This window comes from Nyctereutes procyonoides, unplaced genomic scaffold (assembly GCF_905146905.1).
Source record: "Nyctereutes procyonoides isolate TBG_1078 unplaced genomic scaffold, NYPRO_anot_genome, whole genome shotgun sequence".
Classification (NCBI taxonomy): Eukaryota; Metazoa; Chordata; class Mammalia; order Carnivora; family Canidae; genus Nyctereutes; species Nyctereutes procyonoides.
The window spans coordinates 6,526,145-6,546,402 of NW_026575052.1; the positions used below are offsets into that span (position 1 = coordinate 6,526,145).

The following is a 20,258-nucleotide window of genomic DNA, read 5'->3' on the forward strand; positions in this document are numbered from 1 at the left end:
TATGCTAAGTGAAATAAGTCAGAGAAGGACAAACACCATATGATCCCATTTATATATGGATTTTTTATTTATTTATTTATGATAGTCATACAGAGAGAGAGAGAGGCAGAGACACAGGCAGAGGGAGAAGCAGGCTCCATGCACCGGGAGCCTGACATGGGATTTGATCCCGGGTCTCCAGGATCCCGCCCTGGGCCAAAGGCAGGTGCCAAACCGCTGCGCCACCCAGGGATCCCTTATATATGGATTCTAAAACAAACAAAACCGAAGTCATAGGCCCAGAATAGGTTGGTGGTTGCCAGAGGCAGGGTTTGGAGAATGGGCAAAATTGGAGAAAGTGGTCAGAAGGTACAAAATTCCAGTTATAAAATGATTAAGTCGGGGTACCTGGTGGCTCAGGTGGTTGAGTGTCTGCTTTCTGCTCAGGGCATGATCACGGGGTCCTGGGATCGAGTCCCACGTCGGGCTCCCTGCATGGAGCCTGCTTCTCCCTCTGCCTGTGTCTCTGCCTCTCTGTCTCTCTCTCTCTCTCTGTGTGTGTGTGTCTCTTGTGAATAAATAAAATCTTAAAAAAAAAAAAATCAGGGGCTTCCTCCTTAATGCCTGGTGCGGTGGGTAGAAACCTCAAAGGACCCCGAGGAGGAGGAGGAGGTAAGCAGCTGTTTACAGGTTGGAAGGAAGCATTCTGGGGGTCACTATATATTTTGTGTAGTATGATCTACATGTCGCACGTGCGTGTGTGTACACACCTGGGTGTGAAGCGAGCTCCCCAGCGGCTCCCAGGGGGCTCCCCGGAGCGCGGCGCCCCCCGCGGCAGGTGGGTGCCCCCCCCCCAGCAGTCCTCGATAAAACGGGCCGCGGCAGGTCGGAGAGGGGTGTGCGGGCGGGGGGGGGGGCCCCCCCGGGGTGCGGGGCAGGGGGGGGAACCCCGGGGTGCGGGGCGGGGGCTCGGCTCTCCCCGCCCACCGCGGGGCGGGGCGCAGGCTCGGCGGCTCCGGGACCGCGCGCCCCTGGAAGCGCCACCGGCCCCTCGCGCGCCTCCCGGGCTCCCTGGGCGCCCGCCCGGCCCGCGGCCGCCGCTGCCTCCCCCAGCCCCGCGGTCGCCGGCAGCGCAGCAGCTCCGAGCGCAGGTACCGAGCGCGGGCGGGCGCGGGGCGCGGGGCGCGGGGCGCAGGGCGCGGGCCCCGGGACCCGAGGCGGCGGCGGCGCGGCCCCCGCTGCTCCGGTGCCCGCGGCCGCCCGGGCCGCCCCGCACGCCGCAGGGGACCGTGGCCGCCGCGCCCGGGCTGCCTCTGCGGCGGCGCGGACCCCCGCCTTCCCCACGCGGGGCTTCGCTCGCGGCCCCCGCCCTGCCGCCCCAAGTGCTCGCGGCTCCCGACGAGCGCCGCGGGGCGCCCACCTGCCGCGGAGGGGCTGCCCTCGGCCGAGCGCACGGTGGGCCCCTGCATCCAGCGCCCGGCCCCGGCCCAGCGGCCCCCCCCCCGCCCACCTGTCCACTCCGGGTCACCGCGCGTCCCCGGGCCCTCCCCGGGGCTCTGCTCCCACCTGTCCACTCCGGGTCCCCTCGCGTCCCCGCCCCTCCCCCCGCCCGCCCCCTCTAGGGGACTCTGCTCCCACCTGTCCACTCCGGGTCCCCGCGCGTCCCCGGCCCCTCCCCCCGCCCGCCCCCTCTAGGGGACTCTGCTCCCACCTGTCCACTCCGGGTCCCCGCGCGTCCCCGGGCCCTCCCCGGGGCTCTGCTCCCACCTGTCCACTCCGGGTCCCCTCGCGTCCCCGCCCCTCCCCCCACTCGCCCCCTCTAGGGGACTCTGCTCCCACCTGTCCACTCCGGGTCACCTCGCGTCCCCGCCCCCTCCCCCGCCCCCCTCGGGGGCTCTGCGCCCCCCATCAGGCGCCCCCTCCCCTACGTGTCCCCCGCTCCGTGCTCCTTGGGTCGCCGCCCCTCCACCCCGCCCTGCGCCCTGTCCCCGGCCCGGCCTCCCACCTGACCCCTGCTGGCGCTCTGCGCGCACCGCCGACCCGACGCCCTCCAGGTGCCTCGCCCAGGCCTGCGGACCCCTCCCGGGCCTGCCCTCCTCGCGCCCCGCCCCCCGCCGCCCCCATGGTCCCCGAGCCCGGCCCTGCCAGCAACAGCACCCCGGCCTGGGGCTCGGGGCCGCCGTCGGGGCCCGCGGGCAGCGGCTGGGTGGCGGCCGCGCTGTGCGTGGTCATCGCGCTGACGGCGGCGGCCAACTCGCTGCTCATCGCGCTCATCTGCACGCAGCCGGCGCTGCGCAACACGTCCAACTTCTTCCTGGTGTCGCTCTTCACGTCGGACCTGATGGTGGGGCTGGTGGTGATGCCCCCGGCCATGCTGAACGCGCTGTACGGGCGCTGGGTGCTGGCGCGCGGCCTGTGCCTGCTCTGGGCCGCCTTCGACGTCATGTGCTGCAGCGCCTCCATCCTCAACCTGTGCCTCATCAGCCTGGACCGTTACCTGCTCATCCTCTCGCCGCTGAGCTACAAGCTGCGCATGACGCCCCCGCGCGCCCTGGGGCTCGTCCTGGGCGCCTGGAGCCTGGCGGCGCTCGCTTCCTTCCTGCCGCTGCTGCTGGGCTGGCACCAGCTGGGCCGCGCGCGGGCCCCTGCCCCGGGCCAGTGCCGCCTGCTGGCCAGCCTGCCCTTCGTCCTCGTGGCGTCGGGCCTCACCTTCTTCCTGCCCTCCGGCGCCATCTGCTACACCTACTGCAGGATCCTGCTGGCCGCGCGCAAGCAGGCGGTGCAGGTGGCCTCCCTCACCACGGGCACGGCCGGCCAGGCCTTGGAGACGCTGCAGGTACCTGGGGCGCACGGGGAGGCCCGGGCTGGGGTGGAGAGGAAAGAGCAGCCGTGGGGGGCCTGCCCCGCATGCATCTCACCATATATACGCTGGCTGGTGACCCCTGGGTGCCCATTTCCAGCACGCAGCCCTCTTGGGCGCTCTAGACTCAGGGCTGTCTGCAGGACAGCGCCGTGGGCATGTGGGGCAGCTTCCAGAAGGTAAGGCGGGCCAGGGGAATTCCCAACCCACCCCACCTCCGCCTCCCCCGCCTTTCCCATCATGGCAAATGGCACCATCACCGCGTTACCCCACAGAAACGTAGGAATCATTTTTCTCCCTTCATGCTCACGGGGTTCATTATCAAGGCCGGTTGGTGCGGTCCTCCTAAACGTGTACCACCTCCAGGGCCGCCCCTCGTCAACCAGGCCACCGTTGCTTCTTTCCTGGAAGTCCCCACGAGTCTCCTTCGGGCTTTCCCCAGCTTCCACTGCAGACACACTCCTGTCTATTCTGGGCACAGGAGCCAGAGCAATGGACAAAACAAAAGTGATCCTGTCACTTTTAAGCTAAAAGAGGAGACGTCTCCCATGTCAGGATGTGGCCTGGGAATCTGGGCCTGCCAACCTCTGCAGCTCCACCTCCTCCCCCCGCCCTCCTTCCTTCTGCACCAGCCACGTGGCCCTTCTGGTGTTCCTGGAAGGCATCAGACTGACTCCTGTGTCCAGGACTTTGCATCGCTGTTCCCTCTGCCTGGACCGCTCTTCCCTTGGGGCTGCCTTGCCTGACTCTTTTTCAGCTCATGGGTCACCTCTTCCTAGAGTGTGTCCCTGTCCACCCTGTCTGCAGACCCATCTGTACTCCCTTACCCTGTTATTCTCTATCTTAACAATGGGTTTACTTGTTGACTCGTTCATTGTCTATCTCCTCCACTAGATTGTAGGGTGGGCACGTCTGGGGCGGTTTTCATCGCCACTGTACACACTAGGTGCTTACTAATTACTTAGTAATTAGTGGTAAGGCCCCGCAGTGCTGCTCCTGTCACTTAGGCCATAAGGCATCACAGTCTTAGTGTCTATTGTCCTAATCCCCAAGAAATGGCTGACCAGGCCTGAGCCCCAAAGGATGAGGTCATAGGCCCTGAGACTGGGCTCTCCAATCTTGATGTAGCCCCAGGAGGAGGCCCCTATGGGATGGGTGGGTGCCTGGGGGTTTGGGGTGGATGGGAGCTGAAATGCAGTCCCTCTGGTCCATGTGGCCCGGAGCTGCAGCCTCCCCATCAACCAGGTAAACAGGCCTTGGGGTGGACAGGAGGTCCTGGCTACAGTCCTACACCCTCCCTCTGTCTGTGCTCACTGGAGAATGTTCCAGAATCGCAGTAGGTGGCTGTGACCCTGACTTGGTTCCCCAGCAGTGGGAAGGTTGCCCTGGGCCATCCACACTCTCTCTCTGGGTTCTTTCAAAGGAGTGGTTCCCAAACTTGAGACATCTGGAACCACCTTGGACTATCTATCTGCCTTCTTTCCACCTACCCACACGCCTCAGGTGGCTTCCTTCTCCTGTTTTTTGCATTTTCTCTCCATCACCTCACTTATCTTTTTACTTCCATGCATTTGTTTAGAAAGGAAACTTATCTCTTCCGGAAATGGAAACTTTTGCCATAAACAGAAGGCCGCCACAAAGACAGCCTCAGTGAGCGGCAGTTACCCTGGCAGTGGCTTCACGGTCATGGTTGTAGTGGCCCAGCCCCAGGATCGCTTCCTCTTTGGTGCTAGCGGATGTTAAAGACGTAGCAGCATCAACACCAACTTTCTCTTGACACAACCAGAAGAGCTGGAAGAGTGCTGGAAAAGGCCAATGTTCTCACTCTAGCATTCAGTTATTTTATGGGTCCATTTACCACTTCAGGTCATCTTCCACTTCTGCGCATTGGGGAGCTCGCTCTAGGGATTAAGGATGTGAGAAGGTGACTGGTCTTGGTGGGGCCGGGGTGGGACAGGTCTGGATTTTCTGTCCCCCATGATGCACTTTTCTGTCCATGAGGGTAAGTGGCTGGTACCAGGATGAATGTGAGACTGTGGCCTCAGATGTGGGCAGGAGCCCAGGGGTGCTGACAGCTGCAGCCCCACAGTCTCTGAGTGCTCACTGTGTGCCAGGCCCCGAGCCAAGTCCTCCAAACACCCACCCAGGCAAGGACTACCATCATCCCTGTTTGAGAGATGGGGGGCCTGCGGTTCAGAGAGAGAGAGAGAGATGGGAAGTGTCAGACCCAGCTGCTAAGCAAGCCTCCTGCATGCCTCTTTTCCTTATTGTCTGCACAACTGCCTGCATTTGTGGAATTTGTTTCTGGGATATAGACTCCATCTTCCTGGGTCACGACCTCTTCCCTCCCACTCAAGCTGGCCTGCCCCTGAGACCGGGCTTCCAGCTGGGCAGTGGAGGCTCGCAGTGCCTGGACCTAAAGGAACTGATGAGGATGAACAAAACTTGGGGTGCATTGCTCTCCTTCCTCCTGTTGCCAGCCCGACCTCGCCCTTGGCTCCCTTCCCCAATCCAGCTGCTAACTTCCCCACGGAGGGTGGAGGGAAAGGGGGACCCAGGGTCCTGAGGCCCCAGCTCCTCTGGGTCTGAGGACACAGTGACTGAGCAGGCACGAGCATTTTAGTCGGTCCCCCCAACCCCCATATCTACGTAAGTATGTGGACAGGCTTTTCAGAAGCCACTGGTTAGCTCAGCGGTTTCGGCCCAGCTTTCCTGGCCCCTCGACTATGAGGTAGGGGGTCTTGCTTCCGGCCCAGGCAGAGACTGGGGAAGACGAGAGGGCGTGGGGAGAGCAGTTTCGGAGTGAGTGAGATCATGTGGCCAGGGTAGGGGCAGAGGGAGAGAGAGGCAGACAGAGCTGTGTGCCAGGGTGGCACGGTGCTCATCCTCGGGAGGGACCAGGGTGGGAGCTCCGGGGTGGAGGGCGGCAGGGGAGAAGGAATCTGCCAGGGAGTGTCCCTCCCCAGCCTCTTGGTCCGTGTGCCATGACCTGTGCCTTCGGTCCGGAGCCCTTTCCCTGCTGTCCTGCTCTTACCTGCTCCCACCCCTTTCTCTTCCAGGTCCTTCTCGCCGCCTTCCCTGCCTTCCCCATCCCCCCATCTTCCTCGCACCCCCTCTCCCATCAGTTTCTCCCCTTCTCCTCCTCCGCCAGCCTTCTCCACCCTCCCTCACCCAACTCTGCATCACTTTGTCTAAGCGATCTGTCTCCCCTTCCACCGCTGTCCTTCCTCCTCCTCAGAGGAGGCTGTGATCACAGAAATATCTCGGAGGAGGAGGAGGGGGCTGAGCTGGGGAGAGGCTGACAGGAGCAGTGCCGAGCATGGCAGCCTCGGCTGCTGCGGGGAACACGGTGGCCTGGAGCAGCAGAGCTGGGTGCAGGAGCTTGGGCTTCCAGCCGGTCAGGGGTTCAAATCCTGCCTTCTTTCCATCGCTGCTGATGATGTTGGGCAAGTCATTCGACTCCCACTAGCCCAGGGGTAATGCCGCTTATCACATGAGGCTGTTTGAAGAGTCGGTGGGATAACATCTGTAAGCCTGGCACCTACTGGGTGCTCAACAAGTGTTAGTTCCGCCCCTTTCCTCTTGGTGGTAAGATGTGTGGTTCTGGAGAAATCATCCGTTTTGAGCCTCTCTAGGGAAAAAGCCCACGAAGGCTGCCAATAACAGTGTCATCGTCATAATCAAAGAGCTGAGCTGGACCCTAATAATGGAAATGCCGGCTGACTCTTACACGGGGCCTCCTGTGTGCCAGGCCCTGGTCAGGTGACTTTGTGCCTATTACCTTAGTTAGTCCTTACCACAAGCCTATGAGGCAGATGCCACTGTAAAATTGCCATTTTACAGATGGGACAGCTGAGGCACAGGGAGGTGAATCTCTTCGCTTGAGGTCACGCAGCTAGGCAGCAATAGAGCCACGGTTTGAAACCAGTCTGGCTCCAGAGTCTGTAGCCTCGCACTACGAGTAGATGATCGGGACAATTTTTGAATTACACAAAAGAATACATAAATACACTTTAAAATAAAAATCCAGGGGGTGCCTGGCTGGCCCATTCGGTAGGGCATTTGACTCTTGATCCTGGGGTCGTGAGTTCAAGCCCCACATTGGATGTAGAGCCTACTTAGAAAAAGCAATAAAAAAAAATCCAGCCAGAGAGATAAAGTGAAAGACCCTCCTAAATCCCACCCAGTCACCTTCTGTTCCCAGGGACACTCTTAACGATTTAGGATATGTCTTTCCACTCCTTTTTCTTTGCGTTTCCATGTTTGCTTATGCACCTGAAGGGACTTAATGCTCTTTGTTTCATGTATTTTTTAAGCAAATGGAGTCCTGTTGTATCAATTATTTTGCAACTTGCCATTACTACTTAATTTTGATATTATCTCTTGGAGATCTTTTCATTTGGCCAATTATATTCTCTTTTTTTAAAGATTTTATTTATTTATTCAGAAGACACACACACACACAGAGAGGCAGAGACACAGTCAGAGGGAGAAGCAGGCTCCATGCAGGGAGCCCAACATGGGACTCAATCCCGGGACTTCAGGACCATGCCCTGAGTTGAAGGCAGGCGCTAAACCACCCACGGATCCCCGGCCAATTATATTCTTTTAAACATCTGTGTCATACTCTACGGTGGGAATCTACCATGGTTTGTTTAACCACCATCCTTCCATGCACGTTTAGGCTGTTTCCAGTTTTTTCCAGGAATAGTGTTGTAATACACATTTCCATATATGCCGAGCGTGCAGATGTGCATGGGTATTTATTGAACGTAGGAACCTGTAAGTGGTGGAGCTGCCTCCTGGAAGGACACTGCCAGACTGTCTTCCAGGAGGCTGCCCTTGATGGCGACACATGCATGTATAAGGGGCACACAAATGCCAGGATGTGGCGATGAGGGCAGAGGGAAGTGGGCAGGGTGAGGCTGGCGTCAGCTAGATCTCAGGGTGAGGCTGGGGACTGCCACTGACCTCTGCTCCATGAGGGCCTCTTGGTGACAGAGGTGGGGATTTCTATAACCTCCCCCCCCACCATGGAGGCAGTGTGATGAAGTGGAAGAAATGCAATTTCTGGAGTTAGAAATGACTCTGAATGCCTGACTTAACACTTATCTGCTGTGTGACTTCTGGCAAGTTCTTTTGCCTCTCTGGACCTCACTGGCAAAAGGGGGAGAATAATACCTACCCCATGAAAAGACTTAATGGCATGACGAATATCAGATGCTGACATGTAGTAACTGTTCCCTAAATGCAGACGATGGTGCTGATTGGGGTCACTTGGGGTGCTTTGCTTTGAGGCCTTGTACTGGGACGGTGTGAACTGGGCAAGGTCCTCTATCCTCTCTGAGCCTTGGTTTCCTTCTCTCTTCCTTTTGTCCTGTATTCTTGGGTCAACTCTTTAGGGAGAAGAAGAGAAAGAAAACCCAGGATTTTCCCAGGAAGATTCCTAGAGAGGGAATCCGAGGCCATGTTTAATTCCTTCGCTGGAACTCCCATCCCAGTGATTGCCTCCCACCCAAATATTTCTCCAGTGTCTCAGTTCCCCAGTGTCATAGAGCTCTGATAAGATCAGGGCTGTCTCTTGCTCCCCCAACCCCCACAGGTTACCAGAGGTCAGGGGGGTATCTGTGTGGGTGGCCCCTCTGGAGGTGGTGGCTCCCTCCTTCCCTACTGTCTGTGATGGCAGCAATATGAAGGTATGACAGATCTTTGGAGGAAGCAGGAGCCTCTCCTCCAAGCTGACCATGGTGGGGCCACAGAAGCCACATAGAGTCTACTCTGGAAGGGAGAAAAGGAGAAGACGAAAGACAAAAGCAGAGCCTTTCCCCCTCCCTTGCTACAGCATGGTGAGTCAGAGCATTTGTCCTGACATCTGTCAGGCTGCTTGGGGAGCCTGAGCTGCTGGCAGAAGGACAGGGCCCCTGAGGGTGCTCAAAATTTCCCCAGCCTCCAACTCCACTTGAACCAACATCAAGGCTACCATGTATGTAGCACATACTCTGTGTCAGGTGCTGTGCATGCATTTATTATCCACAGCCTCGCTACAACTCCACAAGCTGAGTATTGTTTTTCCCATTTTACAGATGTGGAAACAGAGACTGTCTCAAGATCACAGAGCGAGTAAGTGGTAGAGGCATGACTTGAAGCCAGATCACTTGCCTTTACAAGTCCAGCTCTGGCCTCCGCACAAGGCTGCCCCACCAAGACAGAGGAGGGGAAATCAAGGGCTTCTCTTAGGCTGCTCTTTGTGAATTTGTCCTTGGCATTCATATAACCAGATTTCACCTGGACCCACATACTGAGGGGGTGGGAGTGTGCTTCCTCTCTCCCCTCCTGCCCACCGCCGTTCTGGACTCCGGCCCCTCCATCCCATAGAAGACAGTGTAGACCTGGGGTTTCAGCACCATGGACAGGACCCCAAGCCTGGCCACCCGGAGGAGGCGGGAAGAACAGGGCTGGAAGGGAGCCCCTGCGCCTGAGAGCCCGGTGGGGGTTTGGCTTTGGTGCTCCCTGGGACTGACACATCTTCTTGGCTTTGCCTCCTCCGCCCCCTTTCCATCTGCGAGGGTTGCCTGGGAATCTGGTTCCCTTCCTGCCTCCTTCTAACTCTTCCAATTACCCTATACTCACTCAGCCCACCTCTGGCTTCCTCAAGAGCTCAGCTGGGCTCTCCTGCAGTTTAGGAAACATTGGAAGAGGGGTGCCTGGCTGGCTCAGTCAGAGGAGCATGTGACTCTTGATCTTGGGGCTATGAGTTCAAGCCCCACGGTGGGTGTAGAGATTATAAATTTTTTTTTAAAGATTACTTTATAAAAATAAAATCTTAAAAAAGAAAAGGAAAAAAAAAGTTGGAGGAAGCCCTTGCTCCCAAAGGCCAGGTGTGTTCCCAGGGAGCACACGAAAACCTTACACAGTTCAGTCAACTGTGCACACCTCGGCACACTGGTATTTACTTAAATTGTAAATGTGGGTGGGTCTCACTTTGTGTAACACCGATGTACGAAACTCCAAATTGATTACAACACACTGTTTAGAGGGGGGCTTCGTGGCTGGACCTCACGGGTGGTCTCGGAACCTGCTGGAAATGTGGGATGTTTTCTTCTCTGTGTGTGCATGTGTACAAATTTATAAGCTTTTTGTTCTCTGGGGAAATTTTAAAAAATAGATTTCATGGCTTCTCAGTGAGCTCAGGAGGTTGAAAAAGTTAAGAGAACAGCTGGGCTAAAGGATTGTCTGGTTCAGAGCTTTTTAATGTTTTGGGACTGCTGGTCGCCAGTTTGCAAAGTCAAATTCTAACCCCCTCATGCCTGTGTCCCTTTCGATGGCTGCTGCAGGGCAGCTCCCTTCTCCTTCTTTTCTGCCCCACACTCCAGCTCTTGAGGTTAACGTTTGGGAATGAAGATGTCTGTCTGTCCACAGTGTAATTTGAGTTGTCAAATGCCAAGGTCACTAGCACCCTTAGTAGTCTAAAATTGACTTCATTGCAAACATTTACTCTATGCACATGTTTTCAGAAAAGCACTGTATTTTGTGTAGCATGAGGGTAGCGGTCCAGGCAAAATCATTACTCCCAAATATGAGGAGAATGCATATATGAAGAGACCGTCATGCTCTGGGCAGCAGCAGGACCTCTTTTGTCAAGTACTGTTTAATAGCAACTAATTCTTGGAGGGCTAAAGGCTTTGTGTGGTGCTGGGGCTCATGGTCATGTGTGTTGACTGGTACTGAGTGTTGTCCTTTGTGAGGTGGGTGGTGGTGGCGGTGGGGGGGGGTCTTCTGAATTGTCTGATAGTGTTGCTCTGTCTCTCTGCCCTTCCTAGAGCTCCTTGTGTCAGGATCAGGGCTCAGTCTATTGCTGAGCTCAGGCCACAGTCTGGGGCTAAGGTTGGGCTCAGTCTGGTCCAGGGTTAAGGCTCCATTTGAGACCTTGGTTGTGTGGGTCTCAATCTACGGTAATTCTCAGGCTCAGTCTGGGACCGTGAGCAGGGGCTTGGCTTATTGCTGATGTCAGCGCTTGGTCTAGATCAAGGTTTACTCTGGAGTCCAGGTCAGGTCTACTGTTGGGATCTAGGACTACAGATGGGGCTCAGTCAAGGCTCAGGAGGACTCGGTTTATTGCTGGGACTAAGGCTCCGTGTAGAATGAAGATCGAGGCTCAGTCTGTGGCTGGGATCAGGGTCAGACTGGGGCTCTTTCTCAGGTGACTTATGTGTGTGGCCTTGTGTTTGACAGGTGCCCAGGACCCCACGCCCAGGGATGGAGTCAGCCGATAGCAGGCGTCTGGCCACCAAGCACAGCAGGAAGGCCTTGAAGGCCAGTCTCACACTGGGCATCCTGTTGGGCATGTTCTTTGTGACCTGGTTGCCCTTCTTTGTGGCCAACATAGTCCAGGTAATGCCACCACAGGGGGCTGGTGAGTCCAGGCCTTGCTGGGGGAGGCCCCGAAATGCACCCCAGCGTGGACACGGGGATAGAGGAGGGCGGGCTGCCTCTCATGGCATATGTGTTTGTGGGTGCCTGTCCCATCCGTGCTGGCTGGGGTGGTCTGTGGCTCTGCTCCGGGGCCGAGCATGACGTACCCCATCTCTCCAGGCTGTGTGCGACTGCATCTCCCCAGACCTCTTCGATGTGCTCACGTGGCTGGGTTACTGTAACAGCACCATGAACCCCATCATCTACCCACTCTTCATGCGGGACTTCAAACGGGCCCTGGGCAGGTTCTTGCCATGTCCCCACTGCCCCAGGGAGCGCCGGGCCAGCCTTGCCTCACCCTCTATGCGAACCTCTCACAGCGGCCCCCGGCCAGGCCTGAGCCTGCAGCATGTGTTGCCACTGCCTCTGCCACCTGACTCCAATTCTGACTCAGGCTCGGGTTCCGGTGGCTCCTCAGGCCAGCAGCGCACGGCCCAGCCCCTGCTGCCTAGAGAGGCCCCCCGGGAGCCCCCGCCCTCCACCAGGGTTGCAGCTGTAGTCAATTTCTTCAACATCGATCCTGTCGAGCCCCAGCTGCAGCTGCACCCACTTGGCGCTCCCACGAACTGACACGGGCTTGGAGCTGGTCAGTGGAGCGCTGGACTAGATGGGATGAAGTCCCCAAAGGCCTTGGACCAGCTCTTGGCTAAGGCTGGGAGGCTGCAGGTCTCCTGGGAGCCCTCTGAGTTCCAGTGGGGTGCACTGACCCAGCCCCCACTGCCCGCCCACTGGGAAAACAGCTGGCTCAGATAAAATTTTCTCCAGGATGCTCTTGCTGAGTGTGACCTGTGGGTGTGTGTGGAGGTGGCTGGAGGGCTCTGGCAGAGGGGAAAAGGACCTCTCGGTTCAAGTTAGGGTGAAGGCAATTATCTGCTTTGACATTTGATGAGACTGCAGGGGAGGGATGCCTCTATCTGCAGAGGTAGATTAGTGTTGGGCTGAATCCCTCACTCCTCCGGGGGCTGCCAGCATTAGTGTCACCTCCCTGCAGTTTGTTAAAAATGTACGCCTCTACCTACCCCCACCCAAGACCGAGTTAGAATCTGCACGTTAGCAGGAGCTCCAGGTGACATGTGTGCACATTATAGTTTGGGATGCGCTGGCTTGGATGATCTAACTGTGAGGATGATTTGCTGGTTTTCGGTCTGGCCACTGCCCCAGATGTGTGTGGGGCTGCACAGAAAAACACCTGCCCTGGGAGTCAGGAAGGCCTAAATTTGAATCTCTGCTCCATTACTCACTAGCTCTTGGACAGAAAGGTTCCTTAGCCTTTCAGAGCCTGGTATTCCATGTACAAAGTGGGGTAACAATGCCTGCCTCATAGGGTGTCATGAGAATTAGGAGAACATGTGTAGAGTACCCAGTCCCCATGGGTGGTGCTGCTGTAGGTGGTACTTGCTGTTGGTACAACTCCTGGTCATCCAGCACCCCCTGGCCTCTCGCTGTGGGCCCGGAGGGGCTGTTTGTTCCCAGTGTTTTCCCATCTCCCTCCTCCCCTTCAGCCCTGGTCCACATCCCACCACCTGACTGACCATGGCTCCCCAACTCTTTGCTCTGGATGCCGAGTGGGGTTCCCATCCCCACTCCCAGGCTGCTCCACCATGACTCCTGGGGGCAAAGAGGGAGCTGGTGGTTTCTTGCTCAACACCAGGAACAGCTTTCCCTCCACCCTGGACTTCCTTGGACGTGGAAGGGAACCAGCTGATGGGGATAGACCAGCCCATGGCCCCACTGCCTCCTGGCATCCCTGGTCAGCCAGGGAAATAGAAGTGGCAGCCACTTGGGTCAGCAGAGCGGTTTCTGGTGTGGGTCGCTGCCCTCAGGCAGCTCGGTGGACCCTGGTACAGGGGCCTGGGTTGTTTTTGAGGGCGGGGGAAAAAATCTCTTGGTCCCCACAGTTTACCTGCCGTGCGGCCCTTTTCATTCTGAGGCCCCATTAGGCCAAACTCCCAGGGAGCCCTCCACAGTGGCCTGGCGCTCTCCTTGGTGCTGATTCGATTCAACTCTGGCCCTGGGCACTGGCCACAGAGGGGTCATGGTGCTTGTTGGGGCTCCCCCTCTGCCCCCAGCCCTGCCTGAGTGGACTCCGAATAAACACTACCTGAGGCGGTGACCGTGGTGTGGACTGGATTCACTTGAGGGGCCCCTGCGGTTGGAGAAGCATTTGGTGAAGTGGGATGAGACCTTGGGCAAAATGAGCCGTCTGAACTCCTAGCAGCCATTCTGTAAATATTTGTTGAATGAACAAGCAAGCGCGCATACGTGAGGATCCCCTCAGCTCTAATATCCTAGTTCCTTCTGCTGTCCCCCTCTGGGCTGCCTCCCCCAGAGCTTATCGATACTTTCTCTGCCCGAGCCTTGGTTTTCCCATCTGCACAATGGAGGAGAACCGTCTCTGGCCCCCTCATTCAGGGACACTGGAAGGAACACAGGAGGCCGAGATACAGTGGCCAAGAGTTCAGGCTCTGGAGCCTGAGTGGAGTTTGAGACTGACGAGCTGTGTGACCTTGAGCAGGCTACCTAACCTCTCTGGGTCTCAAGGACCTTCAGTAACATGAAGGTAATAATAGTAGCTATCTCCTAAGGTTATTGGTAGGTCAGCCGAGGCAACCCAGGTAAGCACTCTGTCCTTGGTAAATTCTCAAGGAGTGGTAAATTCTCTATGATTATTTTTATTATTATAATCATCGCTCCCCTCCCTGCTGTAGGAAACCCTTGCCCCGTGGAATTCATTCTTGTCACCGGGCCCGATCCCATGCACAGTGCACGCTGATTCAGCATATATTCACCACGCTGTGACAGTTACATCCAGGGCCACCACGTAGCACAACAAGGGCGGGGGCACCCTTCACATCACATCCTTGTGACCCACACCCCAGTAGTTCTGCAGTGCACAGCCTGAGTGGCCGCACAAGGCACATCTGATCGTGCCTCCCAAGAGCAGAGAGTGAGCGGCTGGCTTCTCACCTGCACCTGCTCTGTAGGTGTATCAGTGATGCCTGGGGGCTGGCGGGCAGCCTGGCATGTGGATGGAAGAGCAGGCGTTCACCTGGATTTACTGGGACCAGGGGAGAGTGGTGGCGTGGGAGCCCCCTGGGCCCCCAGGTGGTCAGCCAGTCCCTACACCTGCGGCCCGAAATATGGGAAGCCCAAGGCTGGTAGAGTCCTGGAGCTCTAGACTGTGCTTGGTTGTCTCTGCAGGGCTCCAGCCTGGCTTCCTGGGGGAGGGAACGCTGTCTCTCTGCCACTCCCCTCCTTCCAGTTCCTTTCTTTTCAATCCCAATGCCTTCCACTTGGGAAAGGCACAGGTGGAAATTCAGAGCTCGTGTGGGGCACCTGGTGGAGGGTAAGAGCGAGCTATGTGGAGGAACCTGGGAAGTCAGCTCAAGCCCCCTTTGCGGTCAGTCCAGCCCGGGGCAGGGCCCCTGGGTCTCGCTGGCACAATCCGGGCAGCCCAGTGGGTTGGGGTCCATGCCATGGCTGCAGATCTGGGGGCTCTTAGCCGGGCTGGCAGCAGCAGGAGGGGAGGCCCCTTCCTGGTCCAGCCCTGTTGGCACCTGGGCTCCGGTAGGGTCAGTGGATGTGGCCACTTTGGGGCTGTCTCCGGGTGTGGTCTTCTCTGATGACGAGGTGGCGGGTGCCTGGTGAGCCTCTTCTTGGGGCAGGCTGCCCGGGGCCAGCAGGAGCCCCTTTTCATCCCAGCCCGGCTTGGTGTGGATGCCCACAGTCTTCAGGATGACGTCCATCTTCTTGGCGTAGTCCAAGTGGCCGTTGACCTGCAGGAGGACAGTGAGCGAGGGTCATGGTGGGTGGTCAGAGCTTTGCCCTTCCCAGGGCACCCAGCTAAGCTCCTGGGCCTCACCCTCTCCCTCAGTCACCCGATCACCAACGCCAAGACTCCAGCTCTCAATGACTCTCAAATCCAGAGTGGGGCGGGAAGCCTCTGGGGTGGGTTCATGGCCATTCTAGAATTTATTTTTATTAATTTATTTTTAGAGAGACACAGAGAGGGAGGCAGAGACACAGGCAGAAGGAGAAGCAGGCTCCCTGCGGGGAGTCTGAAGCGGGACTTCGATCCCATGACCCTGGGATCATGACCTGAGCTGAAGGCAGACGCTAAACCACTAAGCCACCCAGAGACCCTCATTCTAGAATTTATTAAATAAAGATGAAAGATGTTTCTTTATAAAATCTGGGTCCTTTGGGGGCAGGACTTGTCTCTAAGACAAAGGTTGAGAACTGAGAAGTGCCCACCTTCTTCCTCAGAGAATAGAGATACCCCCACTTTTGTGTTGGGATGTGTCAGTGAGTGAAGGGAAGGGGTGACTGGGAATGCCCTCTGCCTGACGGCGGTCATGGACAATGCCCGACGCGTACGTAGTGTGTCCTTAGTACATTGTGGATGAACTCAGTGCACACGGTTCTTTGACAGGTATTGGCTGCTAACTCTTGATGAAGGAATAGAGCCTTCGAGAGGTAAGGTGACTTGCCCCAGGACATACAGCTAGGATCCGTCAGAGTTGGGTTTTGAATGTGGACCTATCGTCCTCATTGACAATGAGTTGGGGAGGGGAACTTTGAAAATCACTGTCGTTTTAGAAGAGGAAAGCAAAGTCCAGAGAGGGATGGTGGTTTGCTTCGTGACACACAGCACGTGAGGAGCAAAGGCGCATGGGGCTCTGCTTGCAATGCTGCAGCTGGAGTCTGCTCAGCTCAGATCTGCTCCTGAAATGCAGCCCTGCGCTCCCCCCCCTCAGTCCAGGGGGTCTGCTTTCGTGCCAGAGGCAAGCTCAGGACAGAACCTTTCTTTTAGTTTAGAAAGAAGGCAGGAAAAACACGGGGGACCCTTAGGGAACCACACAAAGGCTCAGTTGATAACATCTGCATTTCCATTTGAATCACAAATCACACTGAGCTATTCAAATGTGTTTTCAAGAACACAAGATGACAATTCCCTGTATGGTTTTGTTATTTTCTTACAACCAGAAACTGCTGGCGACCCCCTCCCTCCCTTCCTTCCTTCCTTCCTTCCTTCCTTCCTTCCTTCCTTCCTTCCTTCCTTCCTCCCTCCCTCCCTCCCTCTCTCTCTTTTTCTTTCTTGATTTTATTTATTTATTTATTTATTTATTTATTTATTTATTTATTTATTTACGATAGTCACAGAGAGAGAGAGAGAGAGAGAGAGAGAGGCAGAGACACAGGCAGAGGGAGAAGCAGGCTCCATGCACCGGGAGCCCGATGTGGGATTCGACCCCGGGTCTCCAGGATCGCGCCCTGGGCCAAAGGCAGGCGCCAAACCACTGCGCCACCCAGGGATCCCTGATTTTATTTATTTTAGAGAGAGAGAGAGAGCGAGCACGCAAGTGGGAAGGGTAGGGGGAGAAGGAGAATCCCAAGCTGACTTCACACCCAGTACGGAGGCTGACGCAAGGCTGGATCCCAGGACCCTGAGATCATGGCTTGAGCGGAAAGCAAGAGTCAGATGTTGAACTGACTGTGCCGCCCAGGCGCCCCTTGTTCCTTTCTTTACAAACGCTTTTAAACAGTGTTCAGTGAACACGTACACGTATACACGCATATAAGGGGCTTTTCAGATCCCTGGGTTCAGGGTGGAGGTCAAGGTGGAGGTCAAGGCAGCGTCTTCCCACAGAGGGTGGACATTACTGGCTGCAAGGCCCTAGAAAGAACCTAAGTTTGGGGTCAGAGCAATGGGGTTCCGGCCTCAGCTTTCTCATACTGGTAGTGGGTGAGTCCTTACAATGTCCTGAACTCCAGCTTCTCCATCTGTGACATGAGGATCCTGACACCCATCTTGAAAGTCTACTACCAGAGTTCAAGGGCCTGGCACTTTGTAGGAATCAGCATATGCGACCTCTGACTATTATGTTCCATCTATGGCCCAAAACACTTTCATAGGGACCTTACCCAATTTGAGTAAGTGATACGTAGCTCATGGGGTGGGAAGGAAGAAATAATACATACAAGCCACGAGGTACTGCACCTGGCACATTGCCAGAGCCACGTAACTAGGAGCTCCCTTGCCTTAGTGTCCTTGGGAGGGGTGATGGGGGACAGAGGGCGGGGTCCTCGTGGGGCCGATCCATTTGGGAACCCCAAATAGCTGCTCAAGCTCTAGCCATCGCGTCTCAATTCCAGCCAGCAGAAACTTAGACCCACAGGGACAAACAAGAGCTGTTGAAGGGCTGGTGCTGGGCTGGTGCTGGGCCGGGTGGAGGCAGACAGGAAGGAAGGCAGGTGTTCGTGGCCCCTGGCTGTAGCTGATTCTGGGTGGAAATCCCACCGTGCAGCTCCTCCAGCCCTTCCTTGGCTCCACGCTGGCCTGGGTCTCAGCCAACCCTGGTCTCCAGCTGCCACTCTGCAAAGCCCCAGGGGGACAACTCGCTGGCAGAGTCCCAATGGAGGGGATCCCATCTCGAAGGGACAGGAGAACCGGGGAGGCGGGTGGGAGAAGGATCTCTCCTCAGTGGTGGGAAGGTCTGTGTGGCTGATGCACGACCACCTCCCTGGCTGCCTCCATGGAAACGCGCCACCTGTCCACATTCACCGTGGGTGTCACTGGGGCTGAGAAGCCCTCCCTGACCTTCCCACGCTGGCTAGGGACTGTCCCCGGGCTCCCCTGTGGCAGGTTCTCTGCGCCCATCATCTTCATCTGCTTGCTCGTCCGTGTTCTCTGACGGACTGTGGGCCGAGGGAGCGTAGGGAGCACTCCCGAGTCACTCTGCACCACGCGCTGTCTGGACGGGCCTCAGCACCGCCCGTTGCTGCCTGGCGAGGCACCTGGGGACGTGCCCAAACTGGGCTGGCTGTCCCCTGCCTCCCCGCCCCCGCCCCCGGCTCCTTCCAAGCCTACCAGGCCCCATCGGGTTCCTCTACCCCCTGGGCCTCAGTGTCCTCCTCTGTACAGTGGGGCCAGCACGGCACCTGCTCCATGTGCGCTGGTGTGAGCAGTCAGGGAGCTGACCCATGGGCCGGAGCCCTTGACCTGGAGCTAGAGGTCACTGATGTGACCCCACGGACCACGCAGGCCGCATGAGTGCGCTGGCGACGAGCCTGGGTTCCGGGGCTCCAGCACTCGCAGGCAGCCTCAGCTTCCCCGCCTGTGCATGGGGCCGCTCCGGGACCGGGGGCCTGGCACCTGCTGGCTTGGTTGTCATTAGCTCGTGCCCTGCCCTGTCCCAAGTTCTGGAAGTCTGCTGGCGTTTCCTCTGGGACATGAGGAGTCAGGAGGCCCCTGTGCTGGGTCTCTCGTCTGCCCCCTTCCAGAAACTTCACGAGCCCACCCTTTCAGTGGCAAAAGCCCCACCCGCCGCACCCCAGTGCCCGCACAGCACAGCGGAGGCCGAAGGCAGGTGGGGGGCCTGGCCTTCGTCTGCTTCCCTCCCCCCACGGGATACGCCCCTCCCGTCCATGGCCTGCAGGGAGGAGGCCCAGGCAGGCCTCTGCTCCGAGCACCAGGCGCACCAGGCGGCCTCTCCTCTCTGCCCACAAGAATTTTCAAGAAAAACAGGAGGGCAGCACAAAGGCAATGCTGATTACCTCCAATTTACCCAGAAGAGAAAGGCACTGCTTTTCGTGCTGTGCTCCTGACGTGTGATACAGAGCTACGATCCTGTAAGAGCCGGGAAGTGGCTCCAGAGATGGTCTGAGGAGGGGGACGGTCTGAGACGGTCTCAGGGGCAAAAGAACCAAAGGTAGTGGCAGGGCCAGGAGGGCAGGGGATTGGCATCTAAATGAAGGCCTACTGTGGGCCAAGCATCCGACACGCGCTGCCTCCCCTGGAAGGCAATTCTCCCCATTTCATAGATGAGAACACTGAGGCACAGAGAGGTTAAGCAATCGGCCCGAGGTCACACAGCCAGCGCGCCAGCAGCAGAGCCTGGCCTCTCTGGGGCCAAAGGCTGCGCTCTTGTCACCGTATCCCACTCAGGGGCATCCCAGGGCAGAAAGCGGATCTTGCCAGGGCCCTGTGGTGTTTACAGGGAATTTCATTTACAAGGAAGTTTCTTCTGATCCTTTTCACTTTTGATTTAATAGGACAGCAAGCCCTGGACATGGGGCAGGAGGCCTCGCTCTGGTCCTGGTGTCTGGTCACTCCCTGGCCCCTAGGGAGCTGGACAGCACAGCCCTGGGCCTGGTGGCAGGGCCCGGATCCATGGCCTCTGGCTGTATGAGCCCATTCTCTCAGGTCTGTTTTCCAGCCCGTGAGGTGCAGGTGCCCAATACGTACCAGGTGCCCGGCTCCAGCCCCCATCCAGGTGCGGGTGGGGGCTGCTGTGAAGCCCAGCGGGGAGCCCGGGTCCTCCCGAGTACACCTCCCCCATGGGGTCTCAGATGCCCACGGAGGGGTCTGATTGTCTGCTTGCAGGCAGGGTGGTGCCTTATGCGGACCCTGGGGAAACAGGGATAGGCCGGGAGGCGCTTGGCCCTCGAGCCTGGCCGCCAACAGCGCAGGAACTGGAAACCAGCGCTCTGGCTCTCGTGGGGCCTCGCGTCGCCAGGATCTGCACTGGCCGCAGTCGGCCTGTGATGCAGCTGCAGCTTAGCGCCCGCACCCTCCTGCCACCGAGCAGGAGCGATGCCCACTGGCCTCAGGCCTGGGTTTGAGTCCCGCTGTGTGGCCCTGGGCAAGTCCCTCAGCCTCTCTGAGCCTCGGTGTCCTCATCTGTACAATGGGACGCTGGTGCCGGCAAAGGCGGAGGGCAGAGCTGGACACGGACACCGTCCCACGCAAAACTCTCAGCTCCCCGTGACAGGCACAGGCAGGTGGATGAGCTTCCTTCAAGCCCGAAGGGTGGTCGAGAACCCCAAGCTCGGTTTGTCCCACCCTGTCCCCAGCAAGAATTCTTTTGAACCATCTGCACGCCTGACCTCAGCTTAGCCTTGGATGTCAAGAACCAATGGGGGGGGGGGCAGGGGGGATTATTTC

The 20,258-nt window shown here is 57.6% G+C and overlaps 2 protein-coding genes across 5 annotated transcripts in view; one reads left to right on the forward strand and one right to left on the reverse strand.

Annotated features, from left to right (window-relative positions):
* The first annotated feature begins 2,101 nt into the window (after window positions 1-2,101).
* On the forward strand, window positions 2,102-12,161 carry HTR6 (5-hydroxytryptamine receptor 6). The gene is made up of 3 exons (XM_055332176.1): window positions 2,102-2,815; window positions 11,072-11,230; window positions 11,432-12,161. Exons 1-3 carry the CDS (start codon window positions 2,102-2,104, stop codon window positions 11,879-11,881), a joined length of 1,323 nt encoding a protein of 440 aa, XP_055188151.1. The 3' UTR covers window positions 11,882-12,161.
* Window positions 12,162-13,973: 1,812 nt separating this feature from the next.
* The window catches only part of TMCO4 (transmembrane and coiled-coil domains 4), an 89,835-nt gene continuing 83,550 nt past the window's right edge, over window positions 13,974-20,258 (reverse strand). For all 4 annotated transcript variants that reach the window (XM_055331478.1, XM_055331475.1, XM_055331477.1 and 1 more), the window contains one exon: window positions 13,974-15,087. In XM_055331478.1, the coding sequence (XP_055187453.1) occupies window positions 14,713-15,087 (375 nt within the window). In that variant the 3' untranslated portion in view covers window positions 13,974-14,712. The remainder of the gene's footprint in view (window positions 15,088-20,258) is intronic.

Coding starts and splice junctions, on each gene's coding strand:
- HTR6 (XM_055332176.1), top strand. CDS start 2,102: ATGGTCCCCGAGCCCGGCCCTGCCAGCAACAGCACCCCGGCCTGGGGC. Junction 2,816..11,071: donor AGGCCTTGGAGACGCTGCAG/GTACCTGGGGCG, acceptor TGTGTTTGACAG/GTGCCCAGGACCCCACGCCC. Junction 11,231..11,431: donor TTGTGGCCAACATAGTCCAG/GTAATGCCACCA, acceptor CCATCTCTCCAG/GCTGTGTGCGACTGCATCTC.